The following is a 27717-nucleotide window of genomic DNA, read 5'->3' on the forward strand; positions in this document are numbered from 1 at the left end:
AAACGCCCCTCACTGATCAGCGACGGTATTCCGTACCGTAAGTACCAACATTAGTCTTTGTTACAGAGGTACGGGATACGCAATTCTATTCTTACCTTTGCTAGTTTCTATAGTGATACTTTCTTTTGAGCGTACTTTTACATAGTGCTTGTAGGAGTATTTGTATGTTATTACTACTATGTTGTTGATGTTGTACAAGATATACTCCAGACAAGGCATTGTACCTGTGGTATGACCACTCCGCATAGAACCACGGTTCATACACGGACCACCTGGTCTAACTTTTGATATCAGGGGACTATCAGACATACATTTTCACAGTAAGTACTCCATACAAGTACATACAGTCAAGTAGACCACTGAAACCAAGTAAGGAATTACAAAGCACATCATACAAACATGTTGCTAGGCAAAATGACAACTAAACCACACCACTGGTAACCACCCTCCTAATCCAGTAATGCACTCGACTCCCCCTATTTCCTCAAGTACACTTTCAAGCACGTATAAACTTCGACTAACATCCGGCAGAACGGCTCCTGCTTCCAGTTCGTTAATTCCGGCAAAAGAAAACATGCCGCTAGATCTGCGCAGACACAAAGAAATCGGCTTTTCTTAGTCAACAGCCGCTGCTGGGCCAGACCTTGGTACACTACCGAGTACGGAGGAGTATTAGTGTTGGTGGCCTGTGGTAACTTGACTTTTTCAGCGGAATTTCGCACGTGCGCGGCTATATTTGTGTTAATGGCACGTGGTTGGTTGTTTTTTTTTTTTTTTTTTTTTTTTTTTTTTTTTTTTTTTTTTTTTTTTTTTTTTTTTTTCACGACGGGTTCTATGGATTATATATCATGATAAATCCCGCTATCCTACGAAGCTCTCAGACAGCAGCAACTATGCTCCGTGAATACTCCGGAATATATGTATTTGTGATCAGCGTGACAGTGACAGCATTACTGTATTCGGTGTTTCTTCCGACTCTCATCCGAAATGACTAAACCGCCTCACCACGCACAGTGCCCATAAATGTCCAAGCATCAATACTATCGCATCAGATAAAAGCAATATCCATCCGTGGTTCGAGATATAATAGTGTTGTCTCTGTACTTCATTACTGTACTTTCTAGTTGATATCTGACTCGAATTCCGATTCATGTACTCCGTACAAACTAACAAACTACGGACTATAGTCGGACCCAACTTACTCCTTCCAGCCAGACGATGATGCAAACCGACACTCCCAATTACCAAAAGTACTCGTCAGTGCACTAGGAGCTGTTGATCTTTCACTGCAGGAACATACTGTAATTATACTCCCCCACACTAAAGTGACAAACAATTAAAATACAATATTCTGTATAGAAATCGATGCGATTCTGCAGAATTATATCTCTGCAGCCGCAGCTGCACCTCGTCACGTTTTTCGAGGTAGTGATTGGGTATCCACGTGCGGTGTGACGGACTTGCATTTTGCATGGCACTCCGTACCTTGTACGGAGTTCTTGCAGTTTGTGGTTGCTGAGTTTGTATTATGTAGGATCAGGATTGTTTATCTGATGGATTATGTTGTATTAAAAACCAATAATTGGACGGAGAAGGGCAGTACTATAGATATATATTCCGAGCACATATTCCTACCAGATATTAAACGCAATCTATACACCGTACACACCGTACACATCGCGCACACTAGAACATCCCCTCCATATCCAGATCCAAAAACTCCGGATTCCCAACAGCCGCTATATCCGCCGCATTCAACACATCGTCAATACTTGTATCCAGCCCTGTCCCCATATCCATCCCATCCATGTCTCCCCCGCCATTTCCAGCCGCCGCAGCTGCCGTATCCAACATATGGCTGAAATCGCCATTTTCTGCATCCGCATCGAGGTCCATTTGACTTGGTTGTTGCTGCTCTTGCGACTGTGCTTGCTGTTGTGCTTGTTGCTGTTGCTGTGATTGCTGTTGAGTTTGTGACTGTGATCGTGCCTGGGGCTGCGATGATTGGTCCGTCACGGACATGTTGCCGAGGATGTTGCTGACGTCCAAGCTTGGTACCTGCGCCGTTGGTGCCGTCACGGCGTTCACGCGTCGGTATAGCCGAACGATCATCTCCGCTCGTAGCGGGTCCTTCTCCGAGATCCTTGGCACATCTTGGTGGCGGATGCTGAGGGCGTCGCGGAGGGTTAAGACTGGGCTGCGCAGATTGGTCGCTGTTTGCTGATGTTTGCTCTGCTGTGATTGATCCTTGTTCTCGGGTGGATGGTAGTGCATCTGGTCTGCCGTGAACGACTCCATCATTGGCGCACTGACTATCATCGCAGCGACATCTAGTGCCAGATCCCCGCTCCCTGCTTCGGTTTGCAATTTCAATTCCTCTTCTAGCGCCCGCAAGACCCTTGTCGCGCCCAGCATCCTCACACCCGCCACAACCTGCCGATGCGTGTACGACGGCGGCGCCATGCTGATTTCTGGATTCGTGCTCCAAAGAACCAACGACTGGAATGTATTGCGAACACTACCCAGAAGACCTCCCACGCTACCGTTCCCAGAATGGCTCCAGCTCTCCAACTCGGTGCGATGACAGCTCCCTGTCCTCTGAAAGGAGAGGTGCGGTTCGAGGGCGTCGAGGATGGGCTTGATATCTGTTCGTGAGGGATGGCGCGCGCGAACGTCTTTGAGTTGTTCCTCGAGGGTGCGCGCCGTCATACTTATGACTGTTTGATGGATGGCTTGCGCTTCGCCGGAGATTGAGGTTGGACTGACAAGGGAATGCAGAGTTTTCAGCGCGATTGTCGGCTCGCTTTCTGATTCCCAGATCCGGTTTCCGAGCCATCCCAGCGCGACCACAAGGGACGGCAATAAGAATGGTTCAAGGAGGTATTCGAACCCGCCTTTCAGGGTCTCGAACTCTAACTTCCCTGCTTCACACGCCCCGAGACTCTGACTGAATAGTGTAGTAACGAGGAGATAAAACTCTTGCGGACTGCAATTCGACATGGTCTCCTCGCTGATTCCCTCGGCGATAAATAGAGCCCCGATCCATGCCCCGAGATCCTTATTCTGCTTCTCTGTTAGGTCCTCCAATTTTTGATTGCATGATCCACGGTCCAGTAATTTCAGCACAAAGGAGTCGTCGCTGCTGATGCCAAGCTCGTAAGGCTTCAGATCGTAGCGATACTTGAAGTTCAATATCAGAAGTAGGATACTTCCAAATTCATCGTAAACGGGCTGGTTCTCGCCTTGGTCGCTATCCCAATGCCAGTTATCAAGTAGTGTGCAAAGTGGTTGGAGGATCTGTTTTGTGCTGCGGAAGAGCAGAATCACATCCAGTGCCTGTGGACGCCTGGAGAGAGAGATGCAGATATTTTTCAACGTCATGCTTTCTTTTTGGTTGCAGAGTTGATGTATAACCTGCCAAGTTAGCATGGTTAAGCAATTGGAAAACATGATGAATTCACCTCTGTAATCGCACCCACAATAGCGTTCGCATTCCCCTCCGTCGACTCAATATCATTTATTAACTGCTCCGCCCGTTCCGGGTTCGCATAAATCTGCGAAACAAGGTCATCCTTGACATGACCAACCGGGACCGCTTGCATTGGATTCTCTCCCAGCAACCGCTCAATGCTAGACTCAGGGATAAGTCTATGAGACGCGCAGGCGAACAGAAACTCCTGTCTCACGTCCGATAGGACCGTATTACCTTGCATGGAGAACATTTGCGAAAACGACGGAAAGGTATTCGGATCCAGGCGACCTAGGGCGTTGCTGATGCAGATTTCCATAGGGATGGTGACCATCGAAGCAGCAAGCATGGTCGCGAAGAAAGCCGGTAGTTTATTCACTAGAAATGAACGGAATATGAACATGGTGCGGTTTGATTCGTTGCGGTACATGGCGTTTGACAACACATCGAACGAAGCCGTAATAACCTCCTCAATAAGAGCTTTATAATGACCCTGTAACCGTTAGCTAAATCCACACATAGAGTATGGATACGCACTCCATAACGATTAACGAGATAGCTAAGCAGCATATTATCATCAATCAACGGCCGTCCGACAAGCATAGAATTTATATAAACGTAGAGACCAGCTCTCGAATTGATCACAGGCCCATCCATAACCGAAGCCTCGAATTGAAGCGCGTTAACATTCATCCCCTCCACCATGGCCATATCCAACGACTTGGACGCCGGCTCTCCGTAGAGACTAAACTCTTTCTGCAAGCTATCCAGCCGATTCCGGAGGGGAAGAGACACCTCAACGCAGAGAGGGAGATAGGCCGAAAGGGCCTGGCCGAGTTTGATTTTCAATCCTGTCCATTAGCATTAATATTGAACCTGGAATAGGAGGACAGGAATGGAATACCCTCATGATCAGATGAAAGCACATCAACCCCCTTGGTTGTCCCTGACAAAGCCGCCAGTAGAATCCCCAACGACTCAAACAACGACACCGCATCCGGGGACCCCATCAACCCCCCCGTCTGCTGATGCTGCTGATGCCACGACACAACGGCCTGGATCCAATCCACCGCAGCAGAGAAAATATCTATCGCCTCAGCAGAGGTTCGGGGCGTGTTATTCCCTGTTGAAACAGCCAGCATGACATCCTGGATGGCTCTGATATCTGTCATGAGCGTGTAGCCATTTTTCTTCCGTTGCTTCGATTTGTCGCTTTCATCCGATGATTGAATCTGTGACTGTGACTGCAGTAAAATAGATGACCGCTTCAATAAACCAGCCAGCACAGATGAAATCTTCACCCGCTCCGTCTTACACAGACAGTCTATATAAACCGGGACCAAGGGATCCCACTTGACACCCGCGGCGGCGCCCACCGCGCGCACGTCACAGAGGACATCCACCAACACAGACTCCGAAACCGAGCACCTTGCAGCTAGTATATTTGATAGATTCTTGAACTCATTCGCGTCTATGCGATGCTTTAGGCACTGGTCGAAGAAAAGTTTCCATTGTTTGGCGGATGATGGCGATGGCGCCGTTGTTGTGATGACCATTTTCACACACCTCCTACCACTCAATGAGGTGGTCTTAATTATATGAAAGTGAATGATCGGGACATTGCCCTATGTTGCTGGCGGTTGATAACGGAACGCGAAGAGCTATTACGATGGTTGGTCGCGTGGTCACGTGTAATTATGTAATATCACGTGAAGATAACGACCAGGCACTAAGGCAGAGGTTATAGCACAAAGGCAGAAACCAGGCAGCGATAGTTGACAACCCGGAATGAAAATGAGCGAACTAAGGTCACATTCCATAGCAGATTTCCATACCCCTGTATGGCTTACCTAGAATCAGATAAAGTTCTCTACAGTGGACGACCACAACCCTAAAAAAATCCGATAGTTACCCGACATAATTCTCGAGTGCATACAAGTGCATACATCAACTTCCACCGGCCCGATCCGCACAACGATTCCGTAGCGAGAGCCGTTGGTATCTTCCGTCCCGTGAAGAGTTTTACGGAAAATATCCATACACTACCCCTGAAATTGCATCCGACCCGAGACCAAAAAATAAACGTAACAGCATCGGGACAACGCCCTTCACCCATGGAACAAGTAATGAGCGACGGCTGGCTCTATCGGAAAAAGAGATCTAGCGTCCTTTGCTACCGAGGGCGTTTGTGTTCTTCGATGATCCTCGGCATGAGATCTGATCGAAGGAGCCGGTGTCCATATTCAATTTATGGATCTAAATTGGTTGTCAACTAAACATCGTGCTTTCGGACGTCATACAAAGTAGGAAAAGGTCATGTATAACGATCTTCGACGCTCAACCAAGAATATTATTCAGATGAAAACTCGGACAAATCTGTCAATGATCAGCCCTACTCAGTTGTGCCTGTACTTTCGGCGCACTGCATCAACACTTGATCCGCCCGTTCGCACGGTTCCCTTGTGATCAGGGTCCAATTACAAATACCGTGTTGGTCTGTACAGAGTACTCTGTACGAGCATTTTTCAGAGTACTCCATAATTCATTCAAGTACGAAATGGTAGATGACGCGTCGATCGACGACAGTTGATTTGACAGAGATTAATTCTCCGACTGTTTCTGCATGATATCTGTAGGTACGGAGTTTTCCGTTTGAGATATGTCAAATGGAATGGTCCTGCATAATCCTTGCGCGTATTTCGTGTTCATATACTCTATGCATGGTACACCAAGACATACTTGTACAAATAGTCAACAATGGCCGTACTTTGCACTGTGATTACTGATCTGGCTAGCATATGCAAAGGAAAACCCGGACCAATAAGATAACCATACCGTGACGAACGCATCTAACACTAACCCCAATCAAGTAAGGTGGATCTTGGTTCAGCTCCGCCACATGTTTTCCGAACTGGATACCTCGTAGGGAACAAGCCCTTACTGAAAATGGCCAATTCATGAGTCAGTCGAAGACTCCAGAAAACCACTAACCCGGAGAATTAAGTTAGCTGGGGAGTTACTATCTAGTTCCCCGTACTTTGGGCTCTGGATAGTTATCTCTCCGTAGGAGACTCCGGCTTTATGTAGTACATTGTCGGGACTTCTCCCCCTATGATTACCCTTACCCAAACCGTCAAGGTATCCGGGAATGGATGGAGATTCCGCCACTCAGCTCCACTGCTATCCAAGGGAATGCTTCCCGCACCAGGCCTAAATAGGATAGCGCCACTTTGCGGTCCTGGTCCTTGGAAACAAACCGGTGGAGCCCCGATCGTTCGTCTAACTCTTTTGGTTCAGATTAACGCCACCGGGGGTCAGCCTGGCTGCTGTAAAGTAACAAAGGGGGTAGAGCGACCAAAGGGGGAACAGAGTGTGCGTTTGTGACACAGGAAATAATCATAGTCTTGGACTTAGTAGCAATGCATCGCCCGTCAAGAGCTGTAATAGATCAGACAATTTTAGAAGGAAAAGAAAAAAAAAGAAAAGAAAAGAAAAGAAAAACCAGAAGAAACTCGCTATCAACAGCTCTGAACACCGTAAAACGACATGCTGAATATATTGTGTATAACCCAAAAGAAAAAGAGAAACAGAACACATTAATAGAGATAATGACTTCCCCCGAGAAAAAAAGGAAATCTACCCCCGAGAACTCCGTCGATGCGATGCCTGAGAAGACGAGTCCAGATCGGGCGCTCGCGGCCCGATCATCCAATCCTCCATAGCCAACCATTCACTCCAGCTTCTTTCGGCTGCCTCAATCTCAGGATCCAACGGCCCCTGGAGCGGTCGAAGGAAAGGAATAGTCTCTTGCGGTGGCATATCGTAATCTTTCTTTACCGCAGCCCACCCACCACTCTTGGCTGCGAATAGATAATTGCGACGCTCTTGCTCGTGTAGCGGCCCAATTCCTGAACCCCAATCATCGCCAAAGAACCCCTGAAGCACACCGGGAAAATCCATTCCTGTGGCCACGAGACGTCTGATGTAGGGAATTAGGGAGACGGACGGCGGTAGAGGCGAAGACGACGAGGAAGAGGTTACCTGTCCAGGAGGAGGAGTAGGGATCGACGAGGCGGAATTGAAGATGGGATTGGGTTGGCGTTGGAAGGGGAGTCGAATGTTCAGAAACGCAGAGAGACCCTGGACGGGGCCACTGTGTTGGGCATGGTCTAGGAAATACCGTTGGCAATCCTGATACCGCGGAAACCAGTCACAAAGGTCGAAACTGTCCCCTGAGCTGCCTTGCGAAACCTCTGAGATCCCAAACATGGTGGTTGGGTCGAATTGGGTGTTGTTGGGTTCCATAGGGGTCCCGGACGAGGGGCGATTGATAGGATCAGGAGTAGGATCAGGAGTTCTGGTCGAGGCACGTCTTAGTATCTTTGCGGTTTATTCTTCATTCGTAACAGTAGGGATTACTTTTGCGAAAAAACGCTTCGACGCCGACGGAAAAGGGAAACCCTGCGTCGCGGCGACGGAGAGGAAGGCGCAAGAGAGGAGGGACGAAAGAGATTCTTTATAGAAAGACCTAGACTCCTGCCAGGATTGGGATCGTTCACGGACATCTGTTTAAGGCGGTCATCTAGCGATGGTACAGGGAGCCGAGATCATGACAGGTACGGAGGTATAGGAGTATAACAAAAGCACATTCGGATTTATGCAATTGAGTTATACCATGACAATAAGAAGAGAAGAGAAGAAGAAAGAAAAAGAGAAAAGATAAAAAGAAAAAAGGAAAAGGAAAGTAGGGGAGATGACGAGAGATGAGACGAGACAGGGAAACGCACGCGCCTGGTGGGTTCAAAGAAAAGAAAGAAAGAAGTGGACTTGTATATTCGACTAGACTCGCGCAGGAACGGGTCTACCCGGTCTGAGATCCGTGATAGATTAGTACGTACACAGTGAATATGCAAGTTATTGCTCAATTCATGAATGCATCTAACATATACTTGTTCTTATCCTGTAGAGACTATAAATCTCTATACATCCTCTGATACCGTATTGTTTCGACTGAGATGAGTCGCGTCAGAATCACCTCCCTGATTGGCCGGTCCAGCCCATTTCCCCCACGGAGGACGTTCTCCATTCGGGTCTTTTACCACTTTTTACCCTTTTTTGCCTTTTTCCACTCTTTTCCTGTGTGTGTTTGTGTTCTTTTAATATTACACTTTCACTATGATTTCCGATCGTCTCATCCGATCGGATCCCCCGCTAGATCTTTTTACTTTATGCTCTTCTAAATAAAAGACGGTATTCACACCTGGCTTGCTTACTGTACTCTCACTTAATATAACAGGCGGTGTCATTAAGAACGGAAAATCCTGCACAGCAATTGAGTTGTCTTTGTATATGCACCACTGATTCCTGGCTTGGTTAGACGAACGTAGCACAATCATACCCCTCTCAAAACCCGAATACGTCGTAGAAGACACCGAGTCCACCGTCCAACAGGTCCACAGTACAGAAAGGGAAAAAAAGAAACTAATCTCCGTGTATCCAATCACAGATCGCCATCTTTAGATCTGACTCGACGGCGGCTATAACAGAGAATATTATAGGGCATCTTTATTCTGATTGCATGCGAGTGGACATTGTTGCTCAACTGTCAAGTGCTCTCCGAGTGCTCCGTACAGAGTACCCATAGCATAGAATTCGACAATTTCGACTTGTTGGATATTTGCGATTAAGTGGAATCGCCACATGTCACTATGTGTGTTGTGTGTTGGTGCTCCATATGCACCACACCTGCTATACTACTTGCACCACCATAACTGCGAACGACAGCCAGTCAACCATACCGGTATAATCAAAATAGAACAATACTTCAAGATGCGGTGAGCATATGGTGTCCAGTCACCTCCGTACTCCATATAAATAAAAGCAACGCAATATCTGTACAATCCCCGACGTCAATGCCAAATGCAGGTCACATGCATTCCCACCCGAAACGTCTCTAATCCCGCCGCGAATGATTCGTCCAGAACGCATCTAACCGAGGCGCTAACCTCGTATTGTCTGCAATGACGGTGGCAGAGCTTACAACGCGCAGTCCAAGGCGCATATATCTACTTCGCTACTGTATTGTTGTATGATGCGGTGGTCTTATTGGTCCTCGGCTGCAGATGCATATGCTGGGCCTAAGGAATTCCTGGAATTCATTCTTCACCGTCTTTGAGTTTACATGGCATCCGCACATGACCTTTTACCACGAGTGCAAGTGCAATTCCTACCGCTGTTAGTAGTCCTGTACTACGGATTACGGAGTACGAAACCCTATTTTAAATCCTAGAGCCTAGCATCGTGCGATCTGCACTCAGCCACATACCGCCACAGTGGCTCGTAATCGACAAGCCACTATTTTCACTAGCCTCGTTTGCGCCACGGAGGACTTACCCTACTGAGTTATTCGAGGATAATCACTCGCCACTGCGGGCTGGTTCTGAATTAGCTTACGCCGGCATGGAGCATTGCATATGCCCTGAGAGAATGTGGGAATTGAGAATTGTTGCCACCGGGATTTGAACTGCAGAGCTGAGGATGATTGGTTTATTTCGGGTGAGATATTCCCTATTTGTTCCGTAGAATACTTGTACGAGTACAAAGTACTCATAGTATGAACTGGAGTGCGGTTAGTTTAAGGTTTTTGAAATTGGTAGCATTCGTTAGATAGTTATCGGTACAGGTCAATTGAAAACGGAAATGGTGAACCGAAGTCCACAACGAGACGGTCTGGCCGGGTCTCGCACGGCCTGCAGAGTAGTCATTGCGGATGTACTCGTATAGCTTCAGGTATTCCTGTTAGGGAAAGTATTCCTGACGGGGCCGGGTCGGGCTCACGCGGAGTATTATTCGGACCTGGGTTGCATCCTATACTTTTGCCCACCTTGGTCTACCGTGCTAACATTAAGACATTCTTTTTACAGGATGCATACCCAATTGCTACCTAGCCGAATAGCCAGTCTTGTGTATGCAATAGTAGAACCAACCCGACTATGCTAGCCATGCAACTCAATGTACCCCATACACCCAGCAGTATGCAATCCCCAGGGTCTATAATACGGCACCCGAGCACCGGGAACGAAATGCATTAGCAGGCGCTTGGCAATAACTTCCATTTGCACGGACATGTCGAGTTCATATGATGCGGGACCGATTCTCGACTGAGTTCCTGTAAGTCCTATAAGTATCCGTGCTGGACAAAGGACACGCGGGGATATGAGCGATGCTGGTTGGACGAGGTCAGTGCATAATCCTGTTGTACGGAGTAAGTGCAAAGACTGTTCAAATAAACTATGATCGACGTGAGTACGAATACTTAACATCATACCCTGTCATCATCATTGAGCTTGGCATCCGTTCTCGTCAGAGTATCCGTACTTCGGAGTAGTCTTCAACCTGAGTTTCCCCAGTCTCCAAGTCTCGGGTTCTTCTTGTATGTCCGTGCTCCAACCCGTGGGGTGTCGGCATCACTTGATACAGGATCCGGGCAGGAACAGTACTCGTACTCCGGATTCCAGAAAAAGAAATGATAAGTAGAATGGCATGATCCCCGCTCTACCCCTCCTTTGATCTTCGTCCTTATCAGTGATCAACGGTAGTGGTTGGTAATATCTGGATTAATGTCCATTTGGCCGTGATAATATTGCTTTTGTGATATTCAGATTGCTAATGGTGTTTAGTACAGAGATTATACAGACATCCTACTCGTTGACTTATCATGCCATGTACTCCGGAGTAGGCCAATGCACTTGTAGACTACCATTAACATAGTAGGCACTCGTCCGAGACAAGTACCAGATAAGCGTGATCAAGCACGTGGGGCCCCAGGAACAGCGGGTCTGTTGACCTAATTGGGGATAGTTCTCACGTGTTATAGCGAGTGCCTTACATATTGAATTGAATAACGCAAGAGTAATAGTTATGATATTCTCTACTCCATACAGTAGGAAAGTAGTATCAGAGTGCCAAGTAATAGTGCAGAGTGCAGAGTGCAGAGTAGCATTGGCATAACACGTACTCTCACCGAGACGAAAACGCCACCCCTTCCGAGAAATACTCGTCGACAGGGCGGGGATTCTCGGGGCGATATCCGCTGTAAAGATAAAGCAAACTGTGACCAGAATCATTCTGATAACTCCAAGCCCGCCCCGAATTTCGGACCTGTCCCGGAATCTCTCACCGCCCGCGGCGCTCTACAATCCCTGACTGCTGATTGGCCGGGCGCAGTAAGGATTGCACGATGGAATTGAACGAGAGAAACTGCCGGGATTTTTTTATCAGCGGCTTTCCGTCGGCGGGGGGTTCCGACGCCGGCCGGGGGAGGGAGCACCATGTACCAATTCCTCTCTCCGCGGATGAAGGCGGGGAGAGAGGCAAATATAAATCCCTTCTCTCTCCTCTTGATCTCTCTCTTTCATCCCATCCTATCTATCTATCCATTTTCTATCTATCTCCCCTAGATACCAGATAACACCGCCATGTCTAACCTTCCTCACGAGCCCGAGTTCGAGCAGGCCTACAACGGTATGCACTTATATCTTATAAGACTACTACAACGTTAGAGTTACTGACTCCCTATCGACAGAGCTTGTCTCGACTCTTGAGAACTCCTCCCTCTTCGAAAAGAACCCCGACTACCGCAAGGCTCTCGCCATCGTCTCCGTCCCCGAGCGTATCATCCAGTTCCGTGTCGTTTGGGAGGATGACAACCACCAGCCCCAGATCAACCGTGGCTACCGTGTGCAATTCAACTCGGCTCTCGGTCCCTACAAGGGTGGTCTCCGTTTCCACCCTACCGTCAACCTCTCCATCCTCAAGTTCCTGGGTTTCGAGCAGATCTTCAAGAATGCTCTCACCGGTCTGAGCATGGGTGGTGGTAAGGGTGGTTCCGACTTTGACCCCAAGAACAAGTCCGACAACGAAATTCGCCGCTTCTGTGTTGCCTTCATGACCGAACTTTCCAAGCACATTGGCGCCGACACCGACGTTCCCGCTGGTGACATTGGTGTTACCGGTCGTGAGGTTGGTTTCATGTTCGGACAATACCGGAAGATTCGCAACCAGTGGGAGGGTGTCCTCACCGGCAAGGGCGGCAGCTGGGGTGGTTCTCTGATCCGCCCCGAGGCCACTGGTTACGGTGTCGTTTACGTAAGTTTTTCATCTGCCAAGCAATTTTGTGTGGCAAAGAGACTAATTGGGAATTTTTTAGTACGTTGAGCACATGATTAAATACGTCTCGAACGGCAAGGAGTCCTTCGCCGGCAAGCGTGTTGCCCTCTCCGGATCTGGTAACGTTGCTCAGTACGCCGCTCTCAAGATCATCGAGCTTGGCGGTTCCGTGGCTTCGCTCTCCGACTCCCAGGGTTCGCTCGTCCTCACCGAGCAGGAGGGTTCTTTCACCCCCGAGGAAATCAACCTGATTGCCGACCTCAAGGTCGAACGCAAGCAGCTCTCTTCCATCGCCACCAGCGACAAGTTCTCCAAGAAGTTCAAGTACATCCCCGGCGCCCGTCCCTGGACCCACGTCGGCAAGGTCGACGTTGCCCTCCCCTCCGCTACCCAGAACGAAGTCTCCGGCGAGGAGGCTCAGGCCCTCATCGCTGTCGGCACCAAGTTCATCGCCGAGGGTTCTAACATGGGTTGCACCCAGGAGGCCATCGACGTCTTCGAGGCTCACCGTAACGCCAACAAGGGCGCCCAGGCCATTTGGTACGCCCCCGGAAAGGCCGCCAATGCTGGTGGTGTCGCCGTCTCTGGTCTTGAAATGGCCCAGAATTCTGCCCGTCTCAGCTGGACCAGCGAGGAGGTCGACGCCCGTCTCAAGGACATCATGGCCGCCTGCTTCCAGAACGGTCTCGAGACCGCCAAGGAGTACTGCACTCCCGCCGAGGGCAACCTGCCTTCGCTCGTCGCCGGTTCCAACATTGCTGGTTTCAGCAAGGTCGCTGCTGCCATGCACGACCAGGGTGACTGGTGGTAAACTGATACCACTTATGATACCATTTGATTTCTGTTATGAGTTTATGCATTGTGTTTTTATTCAGCGGGTTGTACATAGAGGCGTCGGATTAGCACTGGGATGGTTTGGTTATGTATAGGTTGATCGTGAATAATGAATCATGATAAAAGTACCAAATTATCTTTTTTTATCCCGCATAATTGTAATGCCTGCTCTTCAGTTAGCAATATGTAGTCTTATCCCGCTCCAGAGTGACTGACGGCCAAGATAATGAGACTTTCTGAGGTGACATTAGTTGTGGAATGAGTGTAACTTCATTAATTGGAATGTGTACTTTGGGTTACTTCAAGAAATTTTCTAATCAGGATCAATTCAAAGCAATTCCAAAAACTGAGCTATGTACATGTATTATGCGAATATATATGCTTTAACTAATAAAACCAACAAAGAAGGGGTATATGCATCACAACCGCCGGGATATTAGAAATAAATCAAACCACTATATACTGTCATATCATCATATCATATCATTCGTCATGTCAATTCAAACCATCATACTCAACCCAACCACTCCATAGCTTGGTAGCATAACCATAGCCAAAGTCGAAAAAAAAAAAAAGAAAAAAAAAAGATTATCTCGTCCCATCAACTGGCACCTCCGCCAGCACCCCCTCCACCCCCGACATAGGCCCCAACTCCGGCGTCGGCGGCAACGCCCTACTCCGTCTTCTCGGGCGGCGAAGATACTCCCCAGGAACAGGGTCGACTTGTTTCTTTACGGCGCCGAAGAAATTCAGATACACGGGGAAGACTGCGCCAATGGCATATAGTGCCACTAATATACCGTACGAGTCAAACCCGCCATTTGCGTCGTTGTCATAGGAGGACAGTCGAGCTGCGTGTTGGGCGAAAGTGAATATCCCGCCTGCGCAGATGGCGACTGTTAGCGCAACGGCGGCGGATTTGGTATGTCGAGCTGTGCCGCGGAGGGCGATGGAGAAGATTATGCTGAAGGCGCCGGATTCGAATAAGTAGATTAGTAGGCCCATGGCTAGGGAGGCCGGGCCGTTGTGTTGTATTTTCATCGCTAGGATGCTGAAGATGATCATGCCTAGGTAGGAAAGGAGAAGAATCCAGCGGGGTTTGAGGAAGAGTTGCAGCAGGGCTGCGAGGAAGCGGCCTATAGCGAAGAGTGCGCGGCCCAGGGTTAACGAGTCGAACGCTGAAAGCGGGGAATTTGAGTGTTTGACATATGCTTCGAAACTTTTTGAGAGGACTTCCTGGGCGGCGACGTAGAAGAACATGGAGAAAATGCCTAGGCCCAGTGTGAGCCAGACGACAGGGATGCCGAAGAGTTTGGTCATGTTGTCGTCGCGGCGGTGGTTGGCTAGCTCTTCTAATTCTTCGTCCGAAGCTTCGGGAACGGGGAGATAGTAGAAGGCTACAGCGAGGAGGACGTCGAAGAGGGCGATGCCGAGGTATGTCCATTGCACGTCAACCAAGGAAGAAACGTCGGTGACGCTTTTGAAAAGGACTTTTTTGGCGAGCAGCGGGGAGATCACGCTGCCGATTGCTTGTACACCTTGGGAGATGTTGAGGCGGACTTCGGAGTTTTCGAGCGGTCCGCAGAGCGCGATGAAAGGGTTAGCGGCGGTTTCGAGGACCGCGAGGCCGACGCCTACGATGAAGTTGGAAACGGCGAAGGCGGCGTAGGAGGAGAGCACGGCCGAGGGCCAGAAGATGAGAGTTCCGCAGGCGTAGATGCACAGGCCCGTGATGAAGGTTGATTTGAAGCCCCAGCGTTTAAGGACCGTTCCGCCGATGAATAGTGGACCGATTAGGTATCCGCCAAAGTAGACGGCGTACAGCGCTAGTGAGCGCCATGCATCAAGCTGGACAATTTCCTGGAATTGCATGTTCAACGTATCCAGCAGGCCGTATGCGAATCCCCATAGGAAAAATAGAATCGTAGTAAGCGCGATCGGGGCGATGGATTCCTTGTTATTCAACTTAAGCATACTCGTCGGTTTCTTCATATTAACAAAGTCGAAAAACGTAATGCTGCCCATATAAGATGTGCTCGTTAGGGTTGTATTGGCTTCCACGTCTTGAGGAGCCGCTATATTGGGTGTACTTAGGAATTCCACCATATCGATTGGGGAGGCGCTTGTGTTTCTCTGGGGATCGATTTCGCTGCTTTGACTTGCCGATTGCGATGTTTTGTTGCCGTTGTTCTCCTGCGAAGTGTCGATTGCTCCTTGTGCCATCGGGGGCATGCCATTCGGCAAATCGAAAGAACCAGGGAATCGGCCATCGGCAGTGTTGCACGAGCCTTCATCGGTATCCCTGATGAGCTTGGGAATAATACGCGCGACCAGCGGTTTCAGGCTCGGGACGCATGCGCACATAATTGACACGTTGACTTCGATGACAGACCACATAAAGGACAACGACGCGTACCCTACACACTTAGCAGCTACCCAGGGAGACGAAGGGGAAGGACATACAGCTAAGATCATCACCATTATCTGAATCCTGAAGATGCAATTCCTGCAGCGCAATCTGCCGCGACGTCGCCGCATTCTGCAAATACGCAATGCGAATGACATCCACAACCGCGACAAAGAAACCAAAACTAAACGTGACAACCAGAATAATTTTCTGTTTCCGCGGCAAACGCATCTTCGTCAAGATAGGCATGGGGAGCAACAGAATTGCCAGATCGGTAATGATATTCACCGGCGACGAGCAGAGATACAGGGTGACGATGTCGGTGCATTGCGCATTCGGCGGTAACGGGTACGACACGGCAGCGCCGACTGGATGGCATTGGAAGACGTTGACGAGGGTCAGGGCCAGTCCGGCAGCGTTGACGACGAAGAGAGTCACGTAGTTTGCCCAGCGGTAGACCAATTCGCCTTTGGTCAGGGTCAGGTAGAAGACGAGGATAGATGTTTTAACGGCCATCAGGGCGGGATTCTACTTCTCAGTTTCTTCGTTTGCTTTCCTTTGATTGAAGTACTCACGTAAAGCACGGTAAAGACATAATTGGCCTGATTCAGACTGGCTCGATCGTGGGGATTGATATCATAGTCGTGCAACCCGAGGCCTTTGTGCGTCGCATAGAACAGCGAAAAGGAGAAGCCGAAGTCGATAAACTGCGGAATTAACAGGGTCCGTTTAATCGCACTAGTAGAATGCATACCCAAGCCAAGAGCATAAAATAATCATGAATCCCAACCTTGCGCACGACAAAAATCCTCGATATGAAGCGAAACACGACAAAAACGGTCGCGATGACGAAGAAGATAATCGACACGACCAGCACCTCGGGCCTGCGGTCATCCATTTTGCCGTCGCACCTGGCTGCTGCAGCCAGATAGATTCAAGAAATCAGGAAGAAGAACAAAGCGATTGTCTAAGAGAGGTTCCGTGAGATCGATTGCATTGTTCGAGTGCGAAAAGAACCCATCGTGTAGGGGTTCGCACTCCGGACGGGAATAGATCTGAGATATAAACCCTGAATGGAGTAAATGCAATCAAAGATCAAGAATAATCTGATTAATTGAAGGTGTAGCTCCGTAAAGTCGACATCAAAATAACGGAGATCAGAGCCGCTGACAGGTAAAGACAGCGGAGTCGCATGCGGGAGTCCGGGACTCTTATATCTTTTATATAATATATGCACCGACAGCAAGCGACAAAAAAAAACAAGTAAAGCTTAGCGAAAGCTCTGAAAATCGCGAGCTGAAGCGGTAAATCGTGGTACAGAATCTATTGGAGATCCCCAGAAACGCTCAAATTGAGAGGATTTCGTTGGTTGGAGATTTCTGGCGGTGGACGGACGCTGTCCGGCGGAGGGTCACATGATCTAAAAAATCAGTCTATTTCTTAGTGAGGCTATTTTGGAGAGATTACCCAGCACTATTGAACACCTGCAGCTCACGTGTATCATTGCTACTTTGGTGGTGACTTGCATTATTCCGCTAGCTACGGGGCATACTACCATGTACACGACTCGTGTGGCAGTGTCCGGGCATATCCTCGGGATAATTACGGGGTATTCATAGTGCATAGTGAGCAGTAATAAACATTTAGCGAAAGAATGGTATAGACACGAAGATAACCCTTAAGGATCAAAAGAATGACAATAGAATAGATATATATAAAAACCCCAATATACCCCAAAGCTAAAGCGATCAATGCTTACTCCATATACCACTCAACCCCAAAAAGTCTCCCCTCCAGCAACGCTGCCAACTCCGTAAAGAAGTGCCGCGACAGATCAATCGAGGTATCGTCGCATCCCATACACTTGTCCACCGCCTTACCAGTCTTGGTAATGCCACCATACTTGACAGTCACGGTCTTGCCGCAGTCTTCGTCCGTCATGATGCCGTGCGGGAGCGCGAGAACAGACTCGGTCTCGCCATCGTTGGTGAAGCCACAGCTACTTGGGGCAGACGCGGAGGTTGCGGTATCGTAGAAGGTAACTTGGCCGTTGCAGGGGGCGTCCTTGGTGCAGGAGCTAGCGGCGCGCTTTTGGTTGGTGGTGGTTTGGAGGGGGGCGGCGAGGGAGGTAGCGGCGAGGGTGCCGAGGAGGAAAAGGGACTTGAAGATGGGGGCCATTTTGTTGTTTATTTATACTTGGCAGTATGTTTGTGGATTGAAAAGAGTGAGATGTACTTGTATGTACTTGTAGAGATCGAGATTCAAATGAAGGACAGAGTTACTGCACAGCAGTGTAAACTCAACGAAGATGCAAAGGGAAAAAAACGACGGATGTCAAAGAGAGACTGCTTGATAAAGAAAGAAAAGAAAGTGAGATGAAAGAGCGGATATTTAAACGCACATCCCCATAGACTGTCTTTTCCGGTAATTTTAGTGCCCTTCTCCAGATAGGGTTAGTTATACTAGTAATCCATGGACCGGAACCTCCGGGTCCACCTCAGCCACAGCCGTTGACCACTAATACTGAACCGGGTCTCGGTGATGAACTTCTTTGTACCTGTACAGGGGTACTCATCCGCGGGGTGCCTATGCAAGAACTCTACAAGTACATATGCACACCTAGATGACACGTCAAACCAAGAAACCGATACGAAATGCAATGTAAACATCGGAATTCTTTGACAAGTACATACTATGTACAAGTAGAAAGCCGGATACCTCCTGATTGGCCACCGGATCGGCGCCGGTGTCTCACTTTTGGGCTGGTGTTGAGCTTGTCTTACTACCTGTCTTTCTTTTCTTGGTACAAACTCAGGGGGATGGGAAACGGCTCGGGTGGAATACTCGGATGAGCATGGAGTGTATTGCGATTGGCGGGCGGATAGGAGGCTAATTTTGTGTGCTCAATTTTAACTCTTTTTACTCTGTACCCCGTGTAAGTAGGTACTTATTCTACCTGTCAATTCATGCACTGGAATACTACAGGTACATGACTGACGTGTCCAGACTACAAGTACATACTAGTATGCAGGCAGCAATCTGTTTATTCCCCGAGTCAGTTACCAACTGCGGAAAAGAAATGAGCATCGACGGGTCTGGCCCACGGACCATTGCGCTGGATACGTCAGGATGCTGACTATTTACCAGGGTATCATCGATGAACAGTGCATTTTTTATGGATAAATACATGCATAACCATCAGACATAACCAAGTGAAATCATAAACATAAGTCCATAAGAATAACGCGTCAATAACAACATATGACATCCGGTCCGATATAACATGACGCCTTAAGCGCCTATAAAACCAAAATCAAATCTAACATAAAAAACATCTAACCCTGGCACATTATGCACGCATCCTTATTTTCAATGCTGCACTGGAGCACCTGCTCCGAGAAAATGTCCCCGGTCTCTTGCTCGCCGTTATCTTGCGAACCTTGCTCTGCCTCACCGCCGTTGGGGGCAGCCGGGGCCTCAGCAGTCGTGCGAGGAGCTTCTTGCTCAGCATGTCCGTTCTCCTCGCGAGGAACAGCCGAGGAAGCACTGGATGCCCCGCCACCAACGCGCTTCTTGTATGCACTGGTTTCACGAGCGACGTTGGTATCAGCAACCTGGAGCTGCTCCTGGTCGACAGTGAACTGAATTGGAGCGGAGGCGGCCATTGTACGCAGGTAGTACATGCCAGTCTTCAATCCCATCTTCCAGCCAGCAAAGTGCATACTGGTAATCTTGCCCATGGTGGGCTCCTTCATGTGGATGTTGAGAGACTGGGACTGGTCGATGTAGGCACCACGGTCGGCAGCCATCTGCAGGATCGACCGCTGAGAAATCTCCCACACGGTCTTGTACAGGGCCTTGATGTCGGCAGGGATGTTAGGGATGTTCTGGACGGAACCACCATCGGCGATGATACGGTTCTTCATGTTGTCCGACCAGAGACCAAGGTCGACCAGGTCCTTGAGCAACCAGGGGTTGACGACCTGGAACTCACCAGCTAGCACACGGCGGGAGTAGATATTCGACGTGTACGGCTCGAAGCACTCGTTAAAGCCCAGAATTTGACTGGTACTGGCAGTGGGCATAGGGGCCACCAGCAAACTGTTGCGAACACCAGTCTGCGCGATCTTGCCCTTCAGCGTGTCCCAGTCCCAGAGGTCGGTGGGGGTGCGGTCCCACATGTCGTACTGGAGGATACCCTGAGAGACGGGAGAGCCCTCATAGGTCTCATAGGTACCGTGTACCTTAGCCATGTCGGAAGAGGCGGTTAAAGCACCGTGGTAAATGGTTTCGAAGATCTGAATATTCAGCTGTTTGGCCTCGGCCGAGTCGAAAGGCAGACGCAGAGCAAGGAAAGCGTCGGCAAGACCGTTGACACCGAGAGCAATAGGGCGGTGGCGCATGTTGCTCTTCTTGGCCTCAGGAACGGGGTAGTAGTTGATGTCGATGATCTGGTTCAGGTTGCGAACCAGAACCTGCACGACTTCGTGAAGCTTGCCAAAGTCGTATTCGCCACGAGCAGCGTCGACGAAAGTAGGAAGGGCAAGCGAAGCCAAGTTGCAAACAGCAACCTCATCGGGAGCACTGTACTCAACGATCTCAGTGCAGAGGTTGGAGCTGCGGATGGTTCCCAGGTTCTTCTGGTTGCTCTTCCGGTTGCAGGCATCCTTGTACAACATAAATGGGTTGCCGGTCTCGGTCTGGGCCTCAAGAATGGCGTACCAAAGCTTCTGAGCCTTGACGGTCCGGCGGCCACGGCCTTCCTTTTCATACCTATATCCGCATTAGCAAGTATCTTGATTTATACATGTCAGGAAACTTACTTCTCGTAGAGAGCCTCAAACTCGTCACCGTACACGTCGGCCAAGCCAGGAGCCTCGTTAGGGCAGAAAAGAGTCCAGTCACCGTTGGACTCAACACGTTTCATGAATAGGTCGGGTGTCCACAGAGCGTAGAACAGATCACGGGCTCTGACCTCCTCCTTACCGTGGTTCTTGCGAAGGTCTAAAAACTCAAAGACATCCGCGTGCCAGGGCTCAAGGTAAATAGCAAAAGCACCGGGACGCTTGTTGCCTCCCTGGTCGACGTATCTAGCAGTGTTGTTGTAAACGCGGAGCATAGGGATGAGACCGTTGGAGGTACCGTTGGTTCCGCCAATGTAGGAGCCTGTCGAACGGATGCAGTGGACGTTGAGACCAATACCACCGGCGGTCTTGGAGATCATAGCACAGGTCTTCAGGGTGTCATAGATACCCTCAATGCTGTCTGCCTTCATGTCGACAAGGAAGCACGAGGCCAGCTGGGGCTGCGGGGTACCAGCGTTGAACAGGGTGGGGGAGGCATGAGTGAAGTATTTCTGGGACATCAAGTGGTAGGTCTCAATCGCCTTCTCGATGTCATTGCCGTGAATTCCCACAGAAACCCGCATCAGCAGGTGCTGAGGACGCTCAGCAACCTTTCCATTAATCCGCAGCAGGTACGACCGCTCAAGGGTCTTGAAACCGAAGAAGTTGTAATTGAAATCACGGTCGTACACGATAGCAGAGTTAAGCTCATCCGCATGTTTCATGACAATCTCGTATGTCTCTTTCGATATCATTGGTGCTGCGACATTGTTCCTTGGGTTCACATAGTGGTAGAGATCTTGAATGACCAGGGAGAACTGCTTCTTGGTCTGCTTGTGGAGGTTCGAAACGGCGATACGGGCAGCAAGGATGGCATAGTCAGGATGTGTCACAGTCATGTATGCCGCAGTCTCGGCAGCCTATTATAACGGTGAAGTGTTAGCATTCGATCCCTCTCTAGACTCGACTTCCTTCCCCGCAAGGGATACATACCAAGTTGTCCAGTTCAACGGTACCAACACCCTGGTAGACACCAGAAATGACCTTTTGTGTGATAGCAGCAGCATCGACATGCTCGGGGTCAAGGCCGTAACAAAGTCTAGAGACACGCGCAGTGATCTTGTCGAATTGTACGCGCTCTTTGCGTCCGTCTGTAAAAAATTCGGTTGTGTTAGCCCAAAAGTCGACAGAGGTGGTGTGTCACGAAGATCCTCAAGATCACAATCTTATCTCCAAATTCCGATCTCGAATAGCTGGAAAGACTCTATTCTTACCTCTCTTGTAGACAAACATTATGAAAAGCGACGAGGTGAGCTCGGAAGAAACGTCGGTGAGGGAACAAAACTATATGAAGAAAAGGGTATAAGGAAGAATTATTATTGTATGATTTTCAAGATATTAGTATAGAAGAGCACAAGCAATGGTGAGAGAACTGACGAAAGGAGAAAAGAGGAAGAGGAAGATATAGGAAGAAGAAAAAAGAAAGTCGGAGGGGCTCTTTTGATGCTGGGGCTAACGCGTGGGCTGACGCGACCTTTCGTGTCTGGGCCGAATGTCTGGTTGGTGGCAACGCGCGCTACGTCCTCACGTGACCGGCGGTCCTCGGATGGGACATCAGCTTATGGTGGATTTTCAGGCGGATCAGATATTCCAGAGCAGGTAATGAGTTGCAATGAATGGAGAAGGCTTGCGTAGTCCAAAAGAGCCAGAAGAGTACAAATTACCAGCGAGGCCCGGGTAGGACAAGCGCGCAAGTTTCATACTTTGGCTATCTACAACCTGCGCGTCACCAACATCCTGCCGCGAAAACTTTTTGTGGGCCTTCTGATCTGCACTATAGCGGTTGACAGTACTATATGAACGAAGCGAAGAGGAAACGAACGAAAAGCAGCTTGGGTATAATTCAAGATACAAATCCCGAGGCTGAAATCGGAGAAAATCAAAGTGTTACTCCATACAACAATTAATCAAAACCATCACATGGTAGCCGCGAAACCAACAAAGACAACGGCCGCGAAAGCCGCCGCGGAAACATGTCTATCAGACGCACCCGCAGAGACCGTGGTGTCAGCGGATGCGGAGCTAGAAGCCGAGTCGGAGGAGCTAGAGGTGCTTGAGGAGCTAGAGCCAGAAGTCGCGGTAGCGGTGGTAAAGCCAGTCTTGGTCGATTGAGAACCGGATGTCGCGGTGGTAGTAGATCCGGACACGGTGGTTGAGGTGCTGACATCTAGGCAGTGTTAGCCATTTCAAGCTCGAACTCCGTCAATGATGCTATACAGTCTAAATAACGTACCGACTTTGTATCCGTTGGAAGAGCAGGTGTCGGAAAAGTGCGACAAAGCATCCTTTTTGTCATCGTCGCACTTCTTCGAAATCAATTTTTGAATCTTATCTCCATTCTTGACGCAAATGGTCTTCAAGTCTGCGGGGTTCGGCTCGTCGCTATATACCGTCAGTCCAAGATCTTTCCGAACTCTCCGTTATCCGATGGAATGTCGCAACCACACATACCCCACGACGGCAAGTAAACAAGCAGGCGGCTGAGCGGCAACTGCTACATTGCAAAGCGCAAGGACGGAGAATACAACGGCGGACTTGGTGAAGAACATAATGTCGTATGGACGTCGGGTGGTTGATCGAGTTTGTTGTTTGCTTTAAGGGGCGCAATCTCGAGGAATCGATTAGGGGTAACGAAAGGAACGAGAAACAGAAGTATAAAAGAGTGACTATACAAGAATTTTGAGTATAAGGAGCGTGGTAGATTGGAGAGTAAACGAAAGAATGTGTCGGCCAACGAAGGGGACAGTGGTAGGGGACCAGTTGATAAGGCAAACGATCAATAGGAAATCTCAGTTGGATTTACAGGTGAAATCAGGTGGAGGGCTGTCTCACCCAATCAGGTAGAAACCCTGCTGATCCTTTGTTACAATACGCAGGATGCTCGGTACCGCTTGTCCTGAAATGGAATAGTTAAACCCAGGGACTCGTTGGTGGAGATTCCGGAGATTGATGGATCATGAGTTTTTCCGCTTCCGGGCATCCAATTTCCCGCAATAACACGCCCTTTTCGGTACAAATTATCGGTGCAACATATTATTACACACAGGTAAAATATGAAGGACCAGGGCATAAGAGTACAATGCAGAGTAAGGGAAATGACCCAGTCTCAGAAGTTCTACCCCTGGCACTCTGTACAGTGTTTTTCATGTGTGGCGATATTCTCCGACCTCCGTATTGTCTTCTATTATTAGCCGTAGCTAAATTAGACTTATTCTCTACAAGTAGAAAATACATAGTCGTATTGGTCTGCAACTAAATATATACATAGCGTACACAAGATCTTGGTAAAGGAGGACCTGGAACTTGCCTAGACGAAACTCAATTCCAATGCACCGGGGGTAGTAGATCTCTCACGTGTCCCACCTGGGATCATAATGGCTGGCAATGATTTCCTGCACTTGCATCCGACAATCCACAATCTCTTTACCGTTGACCAGATCATTCTCTCTCGCCCGCCTATCAGCATCGGCCTCGTCCTTCGCTATACCCGCCTGCACATGTCTCCGAATCAAACGCTTCCTCGCCGTCTCAAAGTCCACATCCACAAACCATAGTTCATCCATGAGCTTCGCAGCCTCATTCCACGGCTCCTTATCCAAACTGAGATAATTCCCCTCAAAGAAAATCGCCCTACTCGTAGGCGGAATCACGATATCATTCTCCACCGGATCCTTCACAGCATGATCGAAACTCGGCGCATATAAGTTCTGACTCGCCGCGGTCAGCGGTTGCCGGAGAGCTTGGACCAGCCTCAAAAATTTCTCCCCGTCAAATGTGAAAGCGGCACCCCGTCGAGCTGTGGCGAATGCGGGATCTGGCATCTGCGCCAGTTGTGCTCGTGTCAAGTGATACCCGTCCATTGGAATGGCTGTGGCGATAAGTGGTGACCCTGGGTTTTCGGCGGAGTAGAGTTGGTTGATGCGGTTGGCCAACATGCTGGCGAGGCCGGTTTTACCTGAGCCTGGAATACCGCTGACTGCGATCATTAACCGGGATGTATCAGGGGTGGTGCGTAGTTTTGCTAGAGGAAAAAAGCAGTTAGCTTTGGTCTGTCCAATCGAGGTCAAAGTGTGCCAGGATCAGAGCTTACCCCAGGATTTCTCGAGAAGTCTGTCTAGTTGTTGTTCCATAGTTAAAATCGTATTCGATGCTTAGAAATTGAGAAAAAAGTGAGAGGGGGGAGAAAAAGAGAAGAAAAGAAAATGCACCAAGTCCTTAGTGGGTATCTCCTGCAAGAAATGAAGCTTTGCTGCAGCCCAGATAAGCAAAATGAAAGGCTAATTCTCCGATAGACAATCAACCGATGTCACTCAACAGCACAGCAATAACATACTAACAACGAGAAGACAACGACAAGAAGCGAATTGTAACAATGGAATCAGAGGTTCCCCGATAGCAATAAATAATCGCGATACGGCAATGGAGCGGGGCGCTTGTCGGAGTGGGGTTTTGCGACGGACAGCGTTCTCCGGCATACGTCACTGTAAGTTCCGGACATGACTCTTCCGATAACTATGTACTTGTATACGGAGTAGAGACGGACGATGTCTTCCATTGCTCCGGACATGGCTTGTTTCCTCATTTACATACAGTCTTCTATTATATACCAGCCATTCAGATTTGCAATAACGGTGAAAAAGGGAAGAAAAAAAAAAAAAAAAAATCAAAAACAGAATGATTAACCTGGTATCCTAAAAATGCAAACATAAAAGTAATGCAACCGGTGCAAATGCTGATCCCGCAGCTAACCATCAATGTATAAAAGGCTAAGAAGCCTGCGTGAAACATATTCATAGAAATAAACCACACCCATATCAAAGCCAACGATCTTTTGCCCACAGATGCAAATTCCCTAGAATGGACCACACCATAACGCCGCCATACCCCTGGTATCGCGTATCTATCCCGCTGTAAACCATCCGGTCAAAATATAACCCGTTTCCAGTCAATGCCAGAAAGCAAGAAAGAACAACATGCCAAAGCCAAAGAATATATCGACAGAAATTGGCCAAATCACATATTACCCCGACGGCGTGCACCATCCACACTGTCAGAATCGCGTGCCTCATCCCCCCGGCCGAGTCTTGAACCGACACCGGGAGGCAGAGGCAACCCGGCAGCGACCCACATATGATCCGGAACATCTCCGTTAGCGAACCGGCTTATGATACTCTGCATTTGACGGAATTCAGGATCCGTAGACGGGTCAGAGAAAGCTAATGAGATAGTAGGAATCGGCGGTTGGCTGCTCATAGTCGAATTAATATCATGTGATTGTCGAAGGGAATCCATGAACCGGGGTCGCGGCAAGCCGCGTCGGCGGCGTGCCTGGCGGTTTCCTTCAAGATCAAGTTCGGGATCAGATTCGGAATCTGACGATGTCGGATAGTCACAAGGGTTCAGGAATTCAGGATACGGGTCGAGAGCAAGGTGTACATTTGCGGTAGTGGAATCCAGGCTAGACGGCAGTGTCTGCGTCGAGTTGGTTGAAGTTGCCGTAGTTCCACTCCTTGAAGCATTTGTGGTAGAAGCTGATGTGGATGCGAATGAGGACTCGTTGCTGGGGAGATTGGTATCGGGCGTCATGGTCGTAAGAAGTGTCTCCCATGCGTTATGTGCATGATCATCATCATCCGGACTCAAGCTTCGCTGGCGATCTCCAAGGCCATTGATGGATGGTTCACTAAATGGCCGGTTTAAATCACTGATTGACTGTTCGATCGCTCTCCGCAATTGCGGGACTCTTGGCAGCCCCAGATCCCCTGACATATCCAACCCGGGGAAAGGTGAACGGCGAGTGTTAGGCTGTGATGCAACAGCACTATGATATGCTATAGCCGGAGCAAAGCGCGGTGTAAAAGGCGGGTGTTCTGAGCTCTGTTGATTTCTCGGGCCATCTCCGGGTGACGGACGATTGATTGTCTCAGTTAACATGGTATCGCGAGGGATCCTTAACCGCCGGCCGGGCTGACTATGACGGGCAGCGTCCGCAAGTAAGCGCTGACCGGCTTCCTGTCTATTCGCATCTGTAGGACCACCAAGTAAATCTGGCGACTCGTCTTGCCGTGGCGTTGCCGATAAACTTTCCAATTCCCTCGCTTCACGCGCAAGAATTTCGCCTATACTCCGGCTGGGGCGCGCGCGTTCAATGGCATTCCAATCTGATAAAGTATCATAAAACATCGAATTGACAAAATTGGGGTGGTCTAAGCGATGAGACGCGCCGCGGAAGGTTCCATGGCGCGAAGGACGGCGATTAGTGGGCTGACGACGAATTGCCGATCGCGCAGCAGCTGAAGGATCTTTGATCGCATTTTTCTTAGAAGCCTCGGTAGCTGAAGGCTCACGATACATTCTGCACGGGAAGACACAGTAAGCATGGTGGCCGGAGTCTTCTTTACCTGAACGCCGTTGCGGCGACCAAGCCGCCGGTCAGCGCACGCGAGAACTTACGGGATACCCATGGTGTATTAAGATGAAATTAACGAGCGGAGTACTGGAAAGAGCTGCCAGCCAGATCCTCTAGGCAATGCGACACCGAATCAGGCGCGAATTTTAAATAAATTGAAAAGAGTGGAACTATGATGGGAGGATTGGTGGGAGGTTGGAGAGAGACAGATGCCGGATGGAGAGAGATTAAGGCGGAGGCGAAGGCAGCGAAGAGATTTGCGCCTGAGGCCCCTGGAGGTGGCTGGTACTGTGGCAGGTGACACTTGTGGCTAATGCCAAGACATTAGTCAACGGTGGCTCGGAGCCAGGACCATCCAACGGTTCGCTTGTTCATACTTATTTAATGGAACCATAAGTGGTGGCTCGGGACCGTTGAGACGGACAGACGGCATTATTATTCACCACGTATTATTATTTTGCACAGCTACAAAGACACGTATATATCGGACCACGTACGAGTCAGTAGATTGGGTTAAATCGGCACA

General features: G+C 49.1%; 9 protein-coding genes across 9 annotated transcripts; 1 reads left to right on the plus strand and 8 right to left on the minus strand.

Moving 5' to 3' along the window:
• Positions 1-1686: 1686 nt before the first annotated feature.
• nut1 (putative RNA polymerase II mediator complex subunit Nut1) lies at positions 1687-5025 on the minus strand (the record flags this gene model as incomplete). Its single annotated transcript, XM_040786109.1, has 4 exons — positions 1687-3414; positions 3462-3962; positions 4007-4320; positions 4374-5025. 4 exons carry the CDS (start codon positions 5023-5025, stop codon positions 1687-1689), a joined length of 3195 nt encoding a protein of 1064 aa, XP_040641551.1.
• Positions 5026-7105: 2080 nt separating this feature from the next.
• On the minus strand, positions 7106-8034 carry EURHEDRAFT_449070 (uncharacterized protein; the record flags this gene model as incomplete). Its single annotated transcript, XM_040783783.1, has 2 exons — positions 7106-7826; positions 7889-8034. The coding sequence occupies 2 exons, from the start codon at positions 8032-8034 to the stop codon at positions 7106-7108; spliced, it is 867 nt and encodes a 288-aa protein (XP_040641552.1).
• A 3864-nt stretch (positions 8035-11898) lies between these two features.
• Positions 11899-13812, plus strand: EURHEDRAFT_409148 (glutamate dehydrogenase). Its single transcript, XM_040781011.1, has 3 exons — positions 11899-11992; positions 12054-12616; positions 12678-13812. The coding sequence occupies exons 1-3, from the start codon at positions 11947-11949 to the stop codon at positions 13446-13448; spliced, it is 1380 nt and encodes a 459-aa protein (XP_040641553.1). The 5' UTR covers positions 11899-11946; the 3' UTR covers positions 13449-13812.
• Positions 13787-17223, minus strand: EURHEDRAFT_409149 (putative MFS monosaccharide transporter). Its single transcript, XM_040781012.1, has 4 exons — positions 16633-17223; positions 16454-16585; positions 15935-16406; positions 13787-15888 (listed from the first exon to the last, which is right to left on the minus strand). Exons 1-4 carry the CDS (start codon positions 16774-16776, stop codon positions 14060-14062), a joined length of 2577 nt encoding a protein of 858 aa, XP_040641554.1. The 5' UTR covers positions 16777-17223; the 3' UTR covers positions 13787-14059.
• Positions 17224-17346: 123 nt separating this feature from the next.
• Positions 17347-18354, minus strand: EURHEDRAFT_409150 (RlpA-like double-psi beta-barrel domain-containing protein). Its single transcript, XM_040781013.1, has one exon. The coding sequence runs from the start codon at positions 18054-18056 to the stop codon at positions 17634-17636; it is 423 nt and encodes a 140-aa protein (XP_040641555.1). The 5' UTR covers positions 18057-18354; the 3' UTR covers positions 17347-17633.
• An 859-nt stretch (positions 18355-19213) lies between these two features.
• EURHEDRAFT_512964 (ribonucleotide-diphosphate reductase subunit RNR1) lies at positions 19214-22015 on the minus strand (the record flags this gene model as incomplete). Its single annotated transcript, XM_040786110.1, has 4 exons — positions 19214-20651; positions 20702-21642; positions 21716-21873; positions 21997-22015. 4 exons carry the CDS (start codon positions 22013-22015, stop codon positions 19214-19216), a joined length of 2556 nt encoding a protein of 851 aa, XP_040641556.1.
• A 683-nt stretch (positions 22016-22698) lies between these two features.
• Positions 22699-23331, minus strand: EURHEDRAFT_400045 (putative GPI anchored cell wall protein; the record flags this gene model as incomplete). Its single annotated transcript, XM_040779974.1, has 3 exons — positions 22699-22949; positions 23016-23164; positions 23234-23331. The coding sequence occupies 3 exons, from the start codon at positions 23329-23331 to the stop codon at positions 22699-22701; spliced, it is 498 nt and encodes a 165-aa protein (XP_040641557.1).
• A 412-nt stretch (positions 23332-23743) lies between these two features.
• On the minus strand, positions 23744-25191 carry EURHEDRAFT_409152 (kinase-related protein). The gene is made up of 2 exons (XM_040781014.1): positions 24873-25191; positions 23744-24803 (listed from the first exon to the last, which is right to left on the minus strand). Exons 1-2 carry the CDS (start codon positions 24910-24912, stop codon positions 24133-24135), a joined length of 711 nt encoding a protein of 236 aa, XP_040641558.1. The 5' UTR covers positions 24913-25191; the 3' UTR covers positions 23744-24132.
• A 236-nt stretch (positions 25192-25427) lies between these two features.
• On the minus strand, positions 25428-27536 carry EURHEDRAFT_409153 (uncharacterized protein). Its single transcript, XM_040781015.1, has one exon. The coding sequence runs from the start codon at positions 27134-27136 to the stop codon at positions 25796-25798; it is 1341 nt and encodes a 446-aa protein (XP_040641559.1). The 5' UTR covers positions 27137-27536; the 3' UTR covers positions 25428-25795.
• Positions 27537-27717: the final 181 nt, after the last annotated feature.

This window comes from Aspergillus ruber, assembly GCF_000600275.1.
Source record: "Aspergillus ruber CBS 135680 unplaced genomic scaffold scaffold00004, whole genome shotgun sequence".
Lineage (NCBI taxonomy): Eukaryota > Fungi > Ascomycota > Eurotiomycetes > Eurotiales > Aspergillaceae > Aspergillus > Aspergillus ruber.